The sequence below is a fragment of the Macrobrachium rosenbergii genome, chromosome 35 (genome assembly GCF_040412425.1).
Source record: "Macrobrachium rosenbergii isolate ZJJX-2024 chromosome 35, ASM4041242v1, whole genome shotgun sequence".
In the NCBI taxonomy this organism is placed as follows: domain Eukaryota; kingdom Metazoa; phylum Arthropoda; class Malacostraca; order Decapoda; family Palaemonidae; genus Macrobrachium; species Macrobrachium rosenbergii.
Window position 1 is genome coordinate 4964042 of NC_089775.1, and position 18058 is coordinate 4982099.

Consider the following 18058-nt stretch of genomic DNA (forward strand, 5'->3'; position numbering starts at 1 on the left):
TTCAATCCAACTATTAATAAACTGCCAATCAACTTCAAGTCTCTTCAACTATCAAATATGAACTGCTAATCTACTTTAAATTACCTTAACTGGCAACCTTCAAGTTAACTGGCATAAATTCCCTTTACTGTAAGCCACCTTCAAAATCCATCAACCTGCAGTTAACTTCAAATACGATCAACTGGCAATAAGGTCCATGAATTAGCAAACGACCCATCAGCCATTATTAATCCCAGTCAACTTTGAAATAGCAGTATTTTTGCTCATTAAGTCACCTTTAGGTCACAATGTAAATTGTCCAGAGAATATATTTCTGGTATACTCTGCTGCATTTTACCATTCAGACGTTTACCATCATAAAAATTCTATCAAGCAGTGAACTTCGTGGCTAGCACCAACATTTAGATTTGTCATAAGTCTGAAATCTTACATTGAGGTTTCTTCATCCAACAAGGGATGATTCTACTGAGGGTTCCTTCTAAGGAAGCGATGTACAATTATACTGACAAGTCTTATTTTACAGTGTAAGGCAAGGTTTTACTGACACCACCCACCTGGTGCCATGCAGAGAATGAGCAACTCAAATATCTCATTATAAAAGCATCGTATAATCACAGTAACTCAACACTGATTGACAATTTACCTATACAAACAATTCAACGCAAGAGGAAACCAATTTGCTTTAAATCCTTCATCTCTGGAGAAGTTCCCATAACCTATAGGACAATATGTAACATTCTTGTAAAGTAATAAGTTTGATGTTACAATTGACTCAAATACCATTTAAATGGAATGTTTTAACTACAGTGACAACTGTCATAACTAAATTAACATGAAGCTTACAGTTCCAGCTTCTCAGATTCCAACCAAGTTCCAGTTTCGTTCCAACCACGCCCCAACCTCCAATTTCTAAGATTGGAAACCAAAGTGCAATCACACCTTGACGATTATTCTCTCCAAGAACGGTTCGAGCACTGAAAATTTGAGGAAAAATTAAGGTTTATCAGCTAAATCATAAGTTAAACTTTATTTCAACTACAGCGATTATCTTCAACACAAGTGATAGGATTTCAACACCCATCACCTACGATCAGAAAAACAAATTTTTAAGTAATTTGTATTTTCCCTAACATAAAACCCGGTCGTCTTATTATTATATTCAGATGTACCCTATTCTTATGGAACAAGCCTACCACAGGGACCATTCAGTTGAAATTCAAGCTTCTAAAGAATAGAATATTATGGTGTTCATTCGAAAGTAGGGAGGCTGTCCCACAGTCCAACGGTGGGAGGAATAAAGGACCTCTGGAACTTTAGAGAAGTTGGACAGCGAAGCAAAACATTTACAGCATATTGGTGCTTCTGCTGTTCAGTGAACCTGGTTGCTCTCTCTCTCGGCAGATAAAGTGGATCAAGGATCAACTGAGAATGTTTAAGATTTGTTGAAATACAACTTGTGGTTTTTATTTGCGTAGGAACAAATTGCCCTTAAGATCCTAAAAAAGGGTTAAATGTTTTAGGTTTTTCACACTACTTGGCAATTCGTTGAGGCAGACCTTAATTTTATACCCTTAGCCAAAAAGACAGAATTTTATACCCTTAGCCAAAAAGACAATTTTATACCCTTAGCCAAAAAGACAGAATTTTATACCCTTAGCCAAAATGACAGTATTTTATACCCTTAGCCAAAAAGACAGAATTTTATACCCTTAGCTAAAATGACAGTTTTATACCCTTAGCCAAAAAGACAGAATTTTATACCCTTAGCCAAAAAGACAGAATTTTATACCCTTAGCCAAAAAGACAGAATTTTATACCCTTAGCCAAAAAGACAGAATTTTATAACCTTAGCCAAAAAAGACAGAATTTTATACCTTTACCCAAAAAGACAGAATTTTATACCCTTACCCAAAAAGACAGAATTTTATACCCTTAGCCAGAAAGACAGAATTTTATACCCTTAGCCAAAAAGACAGAATTTTATACCCTTGCCCAAAAAGACAATTTTATACCCTTAGCCAAAAAGACAGAATTTTATACCCTTAGCCAAAAAGACAGAATTTTATACCCTTGCCCAAAAAGACAATTTTATACCCTTAGCCAAAAAGACAGAATTTTATACCCTGAGCAAAAGACAGAATTTTATACCCTTAGCCAAAAAGACAGAATTTTATACCCTTAGCCAAAAAGACAGAATTTTAATGACAAAATTTTATACCCTTAGCCAAAAAGACAGAATTTTATACCCTTAGCCAAAAAGACAGAATTTTATACCCTTAGCCAAAAAGACAGAATTTTATACCCTTAGCCAAAAAGACATAATTTTATACCCTTAGCCAAAAATACTGATTTCTTAGCAGATGACTTTTTAACGTCAAGTCTAAGGCAAAAATATCAAGGGTCACCACGTAAATAAGTAAAAAATGGACCGAAGTTTCACGGCGCAATCGAGTTTTCTGTACAGCGCATAATCAAGGCTACCGAGAATGGATCTATCTTTCGGGGGTCTCGGTATAATTCTGTATGAACTGCGGCCCATGAAACTATGGCCCGGTGGTGGCGTGGCCTATATCGTCGCCAGAAGCACGATTATGGCTACGTTTAACCTTAAATGAAATAAAAACTACTGAGGTTAGAGGGCTGCAAATTGGAAAGTTTGATGACTGGAGGGTGGATGATCAACATACCGATTTGCAGCCCTCTAGCCTCAGTTTTTTAAGATCTGAGGGCGGACAGACAGAAAGCCGGCACAATAGTTTTTCAGAAAACGAAAACCCTCTAATGCACCCTAGACCTAATCCCCAAAAACTATCCACTATATTAAAGACTAATATATTCAGCTGTTGCTTAATTTCTTCCCTCGACTTCTGCCTCTGAAGGTAAATAGGTAAATTAACCTTAAAAGACCAACTACTGCCTATCACACAGTTTGTGGTTACCAACTTTAAGTGGACCTCACAATCAATACTCTGATTTAGCCAAAATGTCCATATCCTAACATCCGCATAGTTAAAGCTATACTAACTGTGCACTAAGCTAATGGGCAGCTTTGCATTCAGAGAAAATACCCTGTGGGCAGCTGGGTAAACTCACTACGGTCCTTGTCCTAACCAAAGGTTAAAACTTGTCACAAGTGTTCCGGCAAGAAAAAACATTCAACATTCACGCTCCAAGTAGCACGAAGAGAATTTTACCCAAGATACAAAGCAACAAGGAACACCGCCACCTCTGGTTGGTGGAAAGTTCACCGCTAACAAAATCCTCTACACCACAAGCTCGCCCCCTTCTCTTTCCCCCCTCCCCACCCCCCCAACACAGCTTCCCCCTCCCTCCCTCTCCAACACTCTTGCTCACGTTATGAAGATTCCTCTCCCCATTCCCCAACAATGGGGAAGAACCTCTCGCCAACAGTCACATACTAGAAGTTATCAAGCGCGTAACGCTTAGGTCTAGACATCTTAAAACTAAAAGGACCTGAAATTAACCAATTATTTAAGAGTATTTGAAAGAGACCTTTAACACAAATGATAATTAGTAACTAAATTGTTAAATTTAACCACCTGCATTTTGATATTAAAGATAAGGTTCCTATAATTAGTATTACAAATGCTACAGGTAACTTGAAGGCTAGTACTACAAGCTTACACAATTGAAACTTACTTTACCCTTCAATTTCTTGCCGGTATGTGCTGGATATATCTGGGACCAAGATGATTAAAAGTAATTACTAGGCACTCCTTCACTTACCTGAAATTAAAAGTACAAAGTGAAAACCACATAACTGGTAAAAACTACATAACTAAACTAATAGAATTTACCAAACGTTCTAAGGATGTTTTAAGTTCATGAACAGCAAGTTAAAAGGAAAAAGCTGAAAGCTTATGTTCACTAGCAGCACAATGACAAAAGTCTTTTACTTAAAGTCTAAAAAAAGCCTTCCTGGTGGATATTAATAGTAACAATGTAGTGATGACAGATTAACCTTAGGCATTTAGCAAACTGATTCATATACTTGAAAACAGACCCACTTAATTTTGTCAAAGCAGGATACTAGAGAGATTGTTATATTACATAAAAAATCCCAGTAGGGATTTAATACAAACACAACCATATATATATATATATATATATATATATATATATATATATATATATATATATATATATATACATATACATATACATATGATGAAGCCAAGTCAGAAATGTATCAAGGACCTGTTGAGCCAACACTCCTATACATAAGTGAAGTGTGGATATTGATTTCAAACGAAAATGAGAGAATAATGATTTTTCTCTGTCAGTATGGTCAATTGATGATTCAATATGGAAGTCTGAATGGGACAGTGACCAATGTCTTGTCTATCCTTAAAGTTTGTTTGTGTATGTGTGTGTGTGTGTATATATATATATATATATATATATATATATATATATATATATATATATATATATATATATATATATATATAATCTCACACGCCTATATATGCCCCCAAGAGGGGCCACAACTCTACAGGCTATCCTATCCAAATGATTGCCTTCCAAACCCCATATGAGCCACACTTCTTTAAGGAGGAAGGAGGCTCCCAAAACTTCTTTTATCAACAGAGCGTCCCGTCCTCCCTCCATGGTGGTTATCCTACCAACTGACACCTCAGTCCAGCTGCTGCCGGCCCACAGCAGAGAGAGAGAGAAGGAAGAAGGAGCCTACAGCGCATGCGTCAAGTCTCTCGACAGATGGAGGTAGATAAGAGCCGAGGTAAACGATGCTTTGGAGATTCTTCCTTGCGAGGTAATTGTGTGATGGTTGGACAAATTTTGATGTCAGCCACGCGAGGGCTAAGGCAAGACGTTGCAATTAACGAGGACGCTCTTTGGGAGATTAAAGACTGTTTTTCAGGTTCATTTCCTCATCTCTTCAACTGCTGTCGACAGTTCACAAGAGATAAACTGATCCAGTACAAGAGGGTAACTGGTTAAATGTGTATTTCTGTCAAGTAGGTTCACCTTTGTTTTGGTCATAGCTTTGGTTAATTAAAGCCAAGAGGTGCTGATTGACAAGGATGGTTGTGCAAGTTGGCTTTGATGTAAAAGTTGGTTTTAAAGATGTTTTTAAATAGCTATTTAACATTATTTTACCAGAGTAAAAAGTGTCAAACAAACTTTGATAAGAAAATTGATTAAAGATGGATCGTGGAATGACATACATCCGCAGATATTGAAATATTAATTGATAACAGAGAAGAGAAGCTAAATACACTGATGAAAGTATCTGAAAGTATTTGAAAGTTTTCACAAGAGGAGAAAGTTGTAAATGGATAAGAGAGTCAGTAAAGGTATTAGAAACTGCAAAAATTTTATTTTACAAAGATGAGAAAGACTGACAGAAGTAATCGTTGGGACGCACGAATCAAGCTGAGCCACATCTCCCTTTATGGAAGTGAAGTGGCATCGTCACAAGCGAATGGAATAAATTAAAAGGTTGAGTTTGTGGCATATGAAAGATGGAAGGTTAAGAAATACTGAAACATAACAAAGTGACGTAAAGGTTATCAAAGATGTAAAGATGGATCAGAATGCTTTGAAGTGGTTTGGTCATGAGGAGAGAAAGGAAGATAACAGGCTCATAAAGATGTTGTATAATTCAGAGACTTGAGAGATAGAAGGATAAGGGAAACTGGAGTTTAAGTGATGACAGAAAGGAAGAACCAAAGACATTTTAAGAAGATTAATCACATTAAAATAAAACCTCACAAAATATAGAACACTTCAACAGGAGATATTTTCTCAATAATGATAATTTAGTTATCATTATTCTCCTAAATTAAAACTGAAAGGATGAATAAAAAGAAAATTGTTTACTCTCATGCCTTGCCAGTTATACTCTCTCTCTCTCTCTCTCTCTCTCTCTCTCTCTCTCTCTCTCTCTCTCTCTCTCTGACACACATTCGTTTTCAGATCAAAAATTCATAAATCTTGTAAAACTTTTTTCCTTAGTGATTATTAATGAACGAGATCGAGTCTACAAAAATAATAAAAAAAAGAATTTTATCAAACCAACACTGGAAAAAATTTCCTCTCTCTCTCTCTCTCTCTCTCTGATGCCTTTGTAAGTATAAAAGAAAGTTCTTTTTCCTTACTCTACTTTTTTTCTCCAGTTATAACAGAGTTTACACAGGACAAAACATGAGATTTTTTCTCCATTTTTGTCACTCTCTCTCTCTCTCTCTCTCTCTCTCTCTCTCTCTCTCTCTCTCTCTCTCAGAAAACAACACGCAACCTGAACTATTTTCCAATACTTTCGGAGCTGAGGCAAACAAGTCAGAGAGAGAGAGAGAGAGAGAGAGAGAGAGAGAGAGAGAGAGAGAGAGAGAGAGAGAGAGAGAGAGAAAAGAAATTAAAAGTATTAAATTTCCTTTCTTTTGCAAGACTTTAAAATAAAAAAAAGTGGTTATGAAAATAAAGGATACTGATAGATATTTAGGTATACTGTTAATTCTCACACGTAAGAAAGATACGAATCAGGTCTCTTGAAGCACAAATTAAAAAAAAATATATATAAAATAAATGACATAATTATACTAACATATCAACATAAGATAAGCAGAATATCTTTATATAAAATCTATGATGATTTCTCAAAGAGACAAAGCCAATTAGACCCACACCCCAAAAAAAGTAAAAAATACGTTGAAGTTTCTTCAGCACAATCGAGTTTCCTGTACAGCGTATAATCAAGGCCACCGAAAATAGATCTATCTTTCGGTGGTGTCGGTATAACGCTGTATGAACCGCGGCCCATGAAACTTTAACCACGGCCCGGTGGTGGCCTGGACTATATCGTTGCCAGAGGCACGATTATGGCTAACTTTAACCTTAAATAAAATAAAAACTACTGAGGAGGCTAGAGGGCTGCAATTTGGTATGTTTGATGACTGGAGGGTGGATGATCAACATACCAATTTGCAGCCCTCTAGCCTCAGCAGTTTTCAAGATCTGAGGGCGGACATAAAAAGTGCGGATGGAGAAAAGTGCGGACAGAATAAAGTGCCGACGGACAGACAACGCCGGCACAATAGTTTTCTTTTACAGAAAGCTAAACTGACAAGGCCCTAAACCCAGCGACAACTTAATGTCAACACTGAGTACCTACCATCGCTTATAATTCAATTTCATTAAGCCCTGGGACTGTGGACCACGGCTAATGAGCATTACAGTACAGGAACGTTTCAACAGACAAGACGCATAATAATATATCATCCCTACAGAACAATGGTTCTTAACATTTCTCAATGCATGCACCCCCTCTCAAATCAGCTGTCAGTTCTCGCACCCCATGAATTGGTGAAATAATGAAAAAGCTAAAATATAAAGTTGATATGATGTGTTTTAATAACAAAACTCGAGATTGTTGCAAAGTTGCCATTTCATTAGGAAATTAGGTGTAGGTTTATTTGTAGCTCAGAGCATTGATGTAGCAGTAATAATAATAATAATAATAATAATAATAATAATAATAATAATAATAATAATAATAATAATAATAATAATAATATTATTATTATTTTATTTTTATTTTTTACAGGAAAAAATAACGTGCGTATGTAAAAATACATTTTGCTTTAATTACTCACAGGCATTCCAGCACCCCTTAGGAACCAGCTTCGCAACCCCCCAGGGGGCGACCACCCCTAGTTAAGAACCACTACTATAGAAAATTATGCAGGCAACTTTTAGAAATAATATCAATAATTTCAGACGCCCCCAAACCTCATCAACAACTTGACGCAAGAGATATTATATTCCCACAGCACCCCACCGTAAAATATACGCCTGATAAAACCTGATTATTAGTCATACAAACGCCACGAAAGGTTATTTAAGGTTATTTACGCTAATGGAATGGCAAACAGGGCAATTAGCTGCGTCCTAACTGCGTATCTATTGATCGCCATGCAAAAACTCGGTTCGCTGTCGATAATGGTGGCTCGGTATTTAATATCTGCGGCTCATTCCGGCTACTATCCGTTGCTGGAATATGTATCCGCTTAATTATCAAAGATTCACAATTAAACTTTCGTTTTGCTGGATGAATGTTTATCGCCGTTGAATGCATTTATTTGTTGATACCACGCCATGTTTATTATAGCTTGAAGTTAGTCGTGTTTATTTATCTCTTTTTAGGTTTTGTTAAAAAAGAATTGAACTGCGTATTCAAATCCACTGGGGATATTTTATCGCTGATAGAGGCTTTGGGAAACGTAATAATAATAATAATAATAATAATAATAATAATAATAATAATAATAATAATAATAATAATAATAATAATAATAATAATAATAATAATAATATCCGGTTCAAAAAAGATTGCTAAATCAAGAGTTAATACTTTATACCGAATATTCTCAATTTTCCTAAAAATTCTTTTCTACGCAGAGAACGAAACTGATGCATAAAAGCTGATAATATATTTCTCTTTATCGAAGTATGAACGTTGGCAAGTTGTTGACCAGTATTAACACCAAAGAGTAAAGAGTTATAAAGAAAATTGAGAAAATCCAATATACAATTAACACTAATAATGCAGCCACCTTTTTTAACAGGACATGTTTAAGAGAGAGCCTGCTTCCTTCTAATAATAATAATAATAATAATAATAATAATAATAATAATAATAATAATAATAATAACCAGTACAACAGCATCAAAACTAGAATAATAATAATAATAACTAATACAACAGTCAAAACTAGAATAATAATAATAATAATCATCATCATCTTTACAACCCTGAGAAATACAGTTACCATCACCACCTCTCCAAAGTAACAAACTGTACTCCACCAACCCCAATAACATAACAACTTGCACAGCAACGCCACAACTACATCCCGAAAAGTGCTGTGACAATCCCGCAGCGTCGACCGAGTCCCTCAATATCCCAAACGTCCCCCCCACGAGTTGACCCACCCTTCACCCTTAAATCTGCTCCGTGATATTTCCCAGGTAATTAAAGCCTCCCTTAAACAAACAGGCGTAATGGACTCGTTATGCATCACAGGACACCTGGCGTTGGGACAGAACCAGCTCTGGGATGTGACCTGTCGTGTCCCAGGGGGAGGGAGAGGACTCGACTGCCCCAGGGGGTGTTGTGGGAGGTGGGAGAGGGGTGGGTGGGTTAGAGTAAGGTGTCAAATGAGTATTGCGCTTCGTCGCAAGCGACATATTGTTTACCAAGACTGCCGCAGTTAATTGGGCCGCTAATGTTTCATCAACATTCACTTATAATTGCCAGGTAATTATCTGTTAATTAAGAGGCTCAAATGTCAGGGTGAAGTGGTCAGTGTTATTGGAATGGGGGGAGGGCGGGGGGGGTGGTGGTTCCTGCCTCTGTAAACGCAACGTTTGAAAGATGGAATGCCTGGGCGGGGGATTAATGTAATCCAAATGATTATGGATGAATAATTCACAATGACAAAAAAATAATTGAGGACGTTTGAAAATCAAGTGACGAAAAATATGATGTACTAGAATCGTTTAAATTATAAATATTATCCACTTGATGCTATTACTGGGATAGATATTTCATAATATCTAACTAGATATTTATATATAAGACGACTTAAGATACAGGGAAAAAATAGATACTTATCTTTAAAGATACATATCTTGGAACGTATTTGAATGCTGAACTAAAATAAACAACCATAAGAAATATTTCTAAAAAAAATGCCCCATTCAGTAGTTTTTGTAGTTTCTCTTCAATGTTACCAATTGACACTTTAAGTCCACTTTCACACAAAGAAAATACTAGTTAAATTTCTTCGGCGCAATCCAGTTTTCTGTACGGCGCATAATCAAGGCCACCGAAAATAGCTCTATCTTTAGGTGGCCTCGGTATAATGCTGTATGAACCGCGGCCCATGAAACTTTCACCATGCGCCGGTGGTGGCCTGGCCTATATCGTTGCCAGATGCACGATTACGGCTAACTTTAACCTTAAAAGATTGAAAACTACTGAGGCTAAAGGGCTGCAATTTGGTATGCTTGATGATATGAGGGTGGATGATCAACATACCAATTTGCAGCCCTCTAGCCTCAGCAGTTTTCAAGATCAGAGGGTGGACACAAAAATTGTGGACGGACAGACAAATATCAGCCATCTCTATAATAGTTTTCTTCTACAGAAAACTAAAAAGGGGCGAGAAATTTAGAAAGCAGAAACATATAGTAGTTATAAGTGGAATGTACCAGAACGTCTACAACAGGTATTCAGAATATCAGTAAATAAAATATTTTGAATTTAGATTTGAACCTTAGCTGGATTTTCCAAAAATCTCAGATACCCATTTTAACTCATTTTAGAATTAGAATTTAATTTCTCGCTACTTAAAGGTAGATATATTGGATAAGTGAGCTTTGAAAATAAACAGGATTATTTCTAGAGGACTTATAATTTTGGTAGACAGAACAGAAGGAATTCCAGAATTAGTGAAGAAAAATTCCAGAATTAGGAGAGAAGTGTGGATAAATAAGAAAGGTAAATAAGAAATGATTTCTTTCACTCTTCTTAAGTCCTGTTATTGAATTGAATTACTCCCCTTTCTGTAATTCCTATTACCTTCTGTTATTTCTTACGAATGAACACCTTAATATTCTTTGGAAGCTTCAATTTCGAGTCAGTGGCCCCTATTTTGGGCTTGTTCCATATGAATGGGGTTCATATTCTGAATAATAATAATAATAATAATAATAATAATTCTTTAATAAGCTTAACAATTTAATCAATATTCTTTGGAAGCTTGTTTCAAGTCATTGGTTCATATTCTGAATAATAATAATTGTTAATAATAATAATGGGGTTAATAATAATAATAATAATAATAATAATAATAATAATAATACTCAGTCATATATATGATCTATTTCTAACCTTACAAGCTCTGTACATAAAGAAGTCTACAAAGGAAAGCAAAATCTTTAAAAATAAGTAATATTAATTTCCGAAGGCACCTTTTCACGAGAATCTGAATCTTCCCATTTATGTAACTCTCACAAACAACTGAGATTTCATTTGACCAAGCACACTGTTGTTGTGAAAACTGCTTAACAGACGGACTCTCTGTTAACACAGAGATTAGGATCCTCTATCATTAAATTAGTGTGAAGGATTACTGAGCAATTACAAGGGCACGTGAAGGATTTGGAGGTAATTAGAAATTCAGCTGGGACACAAGGCAGACAGTGTAACTGATGATCAGAGGTTTGGTTTGGATTTATTCATCTTTAGGTTCTATAGTTCTAATTGGCCTTCTTTATTATTATTATTATTTGCCAAAATAGTAAATTTATTTTAGATTATACTGATTGTGTGGAAAGCGAGGCTTAGAAACTATATCTTGATTGACAGATTTTCTACTGAACTTTGTCGATTTTATGACTGGGGACGTGATTGGATTTTTTGATTTTGATAAGATTTCTTGGTGAAAGCTTATATATATGAATATAAATATATTTATATATGTACCTATATATACATACATACATACATGCATAAAAGTATACACATATGTGCATATGAAATAAACACATACAGATATTCACTATACATCAAAATTCTCCAGTAACATCCAATCAGACCACCACCATTCCAGCCAAGGAACTTCCTTCCACATAACGGCAGGTAAAAAAAAAAATTGACTATTATCAATCACCCACCTTTCCAAAACAGTAACTGCCAGAAATTACCTTTTGAAACAGATTCCATCCATTACCATAACAACAGCCGCACCGTAATTGCCTAAGGTAATTGACTGGAGTATCTCAAACTGAAAATAACCCCCATTTCAAACTGAAACAGAGTGATGACAGAAAATCATCAACGGAAGAACAATTATGAATTGAATGTAGAATTTAGGCCAAAGGCCAATCGTTGTGAACTGTGAGGTCATTCAGCGCTGAAACTGAAACTGACAGTAAAAGGTTTGACAGGTGTAACAGGAGGAAAACCTCTCACTTGCACTATGAATCAACTGTTAGGAGAGGGTTGAGGAAAGTACGATGGAAGAGAGAGAATATGAACGGAGGTACAGTAAAAGGAACGAAAGGGGTTGCAGCTAGGGGACTAAGGAAGGAACGCTGCAAAGAACCTTAAGTAATGCCTACAGTGCACTGCACGAGGCGCATTGACTGCACTAGTGGCTTCGTTTTGATTGTGTAGAGTTTCTAATTCCTTCAGAATTTATTACCTGTGGTTATTTTGACGGATATTAAGAGATGCGGAGATAGAGGTTATTGTTAATTTACAGTGGATGTTTGTGTATTTACTCAAAATAAAAGAATACTTTCTAACCACTGATCTAAATTCGTTTCACAATACATGACCGTTAATTCCAACACAAACATTCAGGAATTTATTAATATGTTGATTTATTTTTTTTCTTTTCTAATAAGTGGTATCTCTTCTTCAAGTATTTCATATTACCGCCCATAACTTCTCTCAAATGAACACCTTAATATTCTTTGGAAGCTTGAATTTCGAGTCAGTGGCCCCTTTGGTGGGCTTGTTCCATATGAATAGGGTTCGTCTTCTGAATAATAATAATAATAATAATAATAATAATAATAATAATAATAATAATAATAATAATAATAATTCTGCAAGCCCTTGTAAGTCACGCAGAAAGCTTTCCTTGTCATATACACTTCTGAAAAGGTTAATTCATTATTCATATAGACCCAAATCCCATCTTCCTTATGTACTCCGGTCTCGTCTTATACTAATTACTGTTATTTCTCTTGTAATTCTTCTATCCTCTTTAACTCTCTTTCCTTTACACTCTTTCCACCTTCATCTCTCAGACTTTGCTTGTAATCTCGAGAACTTGTGGTTCATTGCAATTCTTTCATCGTTTAATCGTTTTCCTTCTTGCCTCCTTAATATAAATCATTATTATTTTAAATGTTGTATTGCCTTTTCTGTTCTTATGGCATACATGCATACATACATACATACACAGATATATGTATACGTATATATATACATATACATTATTCAGAAGACGAACCCTATTCATACTTGAAATTCAAGCTTCTAAAGAATACGGTTTTTGAATAACAGAAGTAATAATAATAATATATATAATATATAATATATATATAATAATAATAATAATAATAATAATATATATATATATAGCTTAATGATAAATAATATTGCCAAGACCAGGAAGAACATTCTTTATTACAAGCTTTCAGGTATAAAACCTCATCATCAGGCTGAAAAAACCGACAAGGATGAGAATCAATAAAATTACAATAAAATGAATTGTTCAGCAAAAAACTCGAAATTATAAAATCAAGTAAATACAAACTAAAAGGGTGAGACGTAAAATAACGAAAAATTAAAAACACAAACATAAAAATATGAAAATAAAACCCATCTTCCTTAGTTGAATACCAGACGAGTTGTTGTTCGGTCTCATCTTTTTTATACTCTAATTACTGTTATTTCTCTTGTAATTCTTGAAGGATGGTCCTCTTTAACTGTGTTCTCTAATTTGGTTTACGCTCTTTCCACATTCATGTTCCAAAATTCTCTCAGACTTTGCTTGTAATCTCGAGAACTTGTGGTTCACCGGTCAATTTAATGGACACATCTTTACTACTTTACACAATTGCAGAACTTTTCTTTCATCGTTTAATCGTTTTCCTTCTTGCGTATTGTATTTCTTTAATAGAAATCATAAGGCAATTACTACATCTTTTTAAATGTTGTATCGTCTTTTTCTGGTTGTCATTTCTTAAATACAGAAATAGTGGCAAAATTTGCATACTTTATGCATACATACATACATACACTTTGCTTAATAGAGCCAACAATGATGATTTTATTTATACATATGGTTTTCCTATACATTCTGAAATATCCATTATTCAGAAGACTATTGTACAGTACTGCTAGTAAAGATGTGAAAGTACATTAAACCCTATTCATACTTGAAATCCTCTTTCAAGAAGCCTACTCTTCTAAAGAATATGGTTTCTCAGACACACAGAATTTTGGAACACAGAGTAAGTGCCATTAATATACAGTTTATATATATATATATGATTATATATATATTTGTTCAAATAGATATAAAAAGATATATATATATGTGTGTGTGTGTGTGTGTGTGTGTGTGTGTGTGTGTGTTGTGTGTGTGTGTGGTATGTACACACACTTTAGTTTTACATATTTTATGTTTGTGTTTTTAATTTTTCGTTATTTTACGTCTCACCCTTTTAGTTTGTATTTACTTGTTCATTTTATATATTTCGTTAGTATTTTTGCTGAAGATTTATTATGACAATTCATTTTATTGAATCAGAAATTTATTTCTTCCTGGAAAGACGTTCGCATTTGTTCATTTGCAACTATATACATTTATATATATATATATACATCAGAAATGTTCGCATGTGTTACAACATACATTTATATACATATATATACATACATACATACCCTAACACATACACGCACACACACATACATAATATATATACATATATATAATCATAAGCAAAAGCCTCAGTAATTTTTATTTATCATCAAAATGCAAAACAATCACCAACGTATCAGCTTTAAGACAAAATGACAGACTACTAAAATAGGCTTTACATATTTGAGATATAAAAATAGTACTTTATTTTAACGTTGATTTGATTAATTTGTATGTGATATTGGACTAGAAATATTCTTTAATGGGCAGAGGCCGACGGGGAGGAGGGACAGGGTTGGATAGCTCAATAAGAAAGATATAAACCTGACTAACACTTGAATTTTATCTATTTATCATACAGACAAATTGCATTGTACAGTACATATATATTTTTTACATAAATAATAAGAATATCGTCACTTGATGAGTATAAATTTATAATAAGCAATTAGGAGCAAATTAAGAAAAAAATAAATAGAGATTTTATAAAAAAAAAAAAAACAAGAAAAAAATTAACAACTAAAAAGGATCGAGTAAGTGAAACGTGGCAATCAAACCCCGTAGAGTTTTAAACGCGGATCGCTCTATTCTTATACGAAAGGTTCACCCCTTTATTGATGCACATCATAAAATTATTCTCGCTGTTGCATTCGGTCTTTGTTGCAGATTTCACTCTTGAATAATTAATCCACCTCTCAACGCATCAATTATGCCTTGCTAGACCAGGAGACGCCGGGAAACTCGTCTATTCGAGTGAAGTTGCAAAGCTTTGATGTGTAATTTCGTGCTTGCAACTTCCATCGAATTTGCAATTCATGACAATGTCGTCTTAGGAGAGGCGTGAAAGTGTCTAGCTCTCTCTCTCTCTCTCTCTCAAAGGAGATTCTTTTTAGGAAAACACATGGAAGCATAAGGACATAGATTCTCTCTCTCTCTTCTCTCTCTCTCTCTCTCTCTCTCTCAGACAAGGAGATTATTTCCACAGAAACATGTGAACGTATACCTACACTGATACCTTATCAAACTCACATATAAAAAAATGCAAGGGTACACAGAGAGAGAGAGAGAGAGAGAGAGAGAGAGAGAGAGAGAGAGAGAGAGAGAGAGAGAGAGAGAGGCAAGCAGGCTAGCTGATGAGCAAGACACTTCCCGAGGCGAGAGGCAGGAAAAATAACTGCTTAAACTTGCAGTTTCCAAACAGTGGCAAAAAATCCTTGTCACGAGATATTCTTGGACAGTGTCTAAACTGTCAGTATATTTTCATGCATTTTTTGGAGAGAGGCCGTCGGGGGGAATGACGGGCGAAGGATGTCACCTGATTTTTTTCACAGATGCTCGTTACCTGTAATTTGTCTCGGAATAAGTGAACCTTTAAGATTTATATAAAATGTTTTTATTTTTGCTCCAGTGCGGAATAAATATTATATAGTGACTCTCGTCTTTGCCAAGACTTTATCGCTGTTTCTAAACCAGGCAACGGTTCGAATCCCGACGGGGACGAAGCACTTGTCAAATATAATTCCCCTTGGGTGCGAGTTATTTCAAAGGTATGGTGAATTGGATAATAAACAATATTTTTGGCTTAATATTTGGGAACATGAATTAGGCATGCGTGAATGATACAAAATTCATCTCTCTCTCTCTCTCTCTCTCTCTCTCTCTCTCTCTCTCTCTCTATATCTCTATATATATATATATATATATATATATATATATATATATATATATATATATACATACACAACTTTCTCCCATATGAATTACCAGGAACAGGAGTGGGCAATCATTCGACTTTGTAATCAAATCTATAGGAATGGGGTTGCAAGCCCCACTGTTTTTCTTAGCCCTTCAGACATTGTTGGACATTTCCAGGTAGGCAAAAAGATGGGCAGCAGAACGTGGGTCTTGCAAACGTTAACTGAGAGCTGTCATATATATATATATATATATATATATATATATATATATAGATATATATATATATATATATATATATATATATATATATATATATATATATATATATATATATATATATATATATATATATATATATATATAAATTAATTACTATTGCTTAACTAATACTGTCCAATTGTTTTATGACATTATTACTGTATAGACCATATTAATCCCATTATTATTATTAACACTCCACAACTAAAAATAAATCCTTATTGCACAGCAATAATATATTCAACACAGTACAATTTCTTTCTTCCGTCCAAAGAGGGAATTAACTCCTGAGAACATAATTCCCAGAATTCTTTTTCTTAACAAGATTATTAATCGCAGTTAATTCCTGGGAGAATTTTGCCTTAATTATTCATGGCATTGATTTCGTCGCGAGTCTGATTCGGTTTGTTCCCAGGGGACAAGGAGGGAATTTATTCTAATCTCTTTGCAGATTACTCACTATGGAAGAAAGTAATAAGGGGAAAAAATACAAAGGGGAGGAAAAATAAGAAAAGGGAAGAGAATAATGAAAGAAGTTGAGGAGTAATAAAAATGAAAAAATAACAAAATTTTCAAATGGATAAAAAAAAATAAATAACAAAATAAAAAATAATAAAAAAAAAAATAATAATAATAATAATGAGTAATTGTAAACATGGAATCACAAATCAAAGAAATAAAAAAGAAGTTAATAAAAAGGAATGGAAAAGATCCAAATAAAAGAAATAAAATAATAAAAAAATAAAACAAAAAATATAAAAAATCCTAACAACTGAATTGAATAAACGAGAAATTCAAAAAATAAACCAATCATAAAAACGCCACTACTTCGTAAGAGAAAATTATACAAACATTTAAACAAACATCCAAACAGGTTAACAAAACAAACAAGGCTGGAAGAAGGAGAAAGCAAACCAGTGAAAGCAAAGTGAGAAAGTGAGAAAGCAGAGAAAGGTTACAAAAAGCAACGACAATTAAAACCTCTCTATTTTCCTTAATTGCATTCCACGGAGACCCCGAGATATCTAATCCGATGTTAAATTACGAATCGAATTTAATTTGGGTTCCTCGTTGTTGCCATTTTTATCTTCAGATGGCTGTCGGGGCAAAAATGACTCGTCGTTACTTAGAGCAAAGGAGTAATAAGAGTCCAGTGTCATTTTCATGACATGGGGGGGGGGGGCGATTCTGATCTTGAATTTAATGTCTGTTCATGAGCGTCGATTTTAATGATGTTCAAATGATGATTTCACGCATCTTCAATATTTATAAGGTGTTATAATAATAATAATAATAATAATAATAATAATAATAATAATAATAATAATAATAATAATATTATTATTATTATCATAGTTTTTAATGTTATTTATAATACGATTAACACATCTTCAATATTTCTATGGTATTATTATTATTATTATTATTATTATTATTATTATTATTATTATTATTATTATTATTATTATGGATATAGTTTTTACTGTTATTCAAAATATAATTCCACCTACAAAACTTCTGCATAATAATAATAATAATAATAATAATAATAATAATAATAATAATAATAATAATAATAATATTATTATTATTATTATTATTATTATTAC

The 18058-nt window shown here is 34.0% G+C and overlaps 1 protein-coding gene across 1 annotated transcript in view; it reads right to left on the reverse strand.

Annotated features, from left to right (window-relative positions):
• The window catches only part of LOC136856258 (nucleolin-like), a 49389-nt gene that overhangs the window by 20235 nt on the left and 11096 nt on the right, over positions 1-18058 (reverse strand). Inside the window, exon 2 of the mRNA XM_067133951.1 lies at positions 781-974. Coding sequence (XP_066990052.1) covers positions 781-974 — 194 coding nt within the window. The remainder of the gene's footprint in view (positions 1-780; positions 975-18058) is intronic.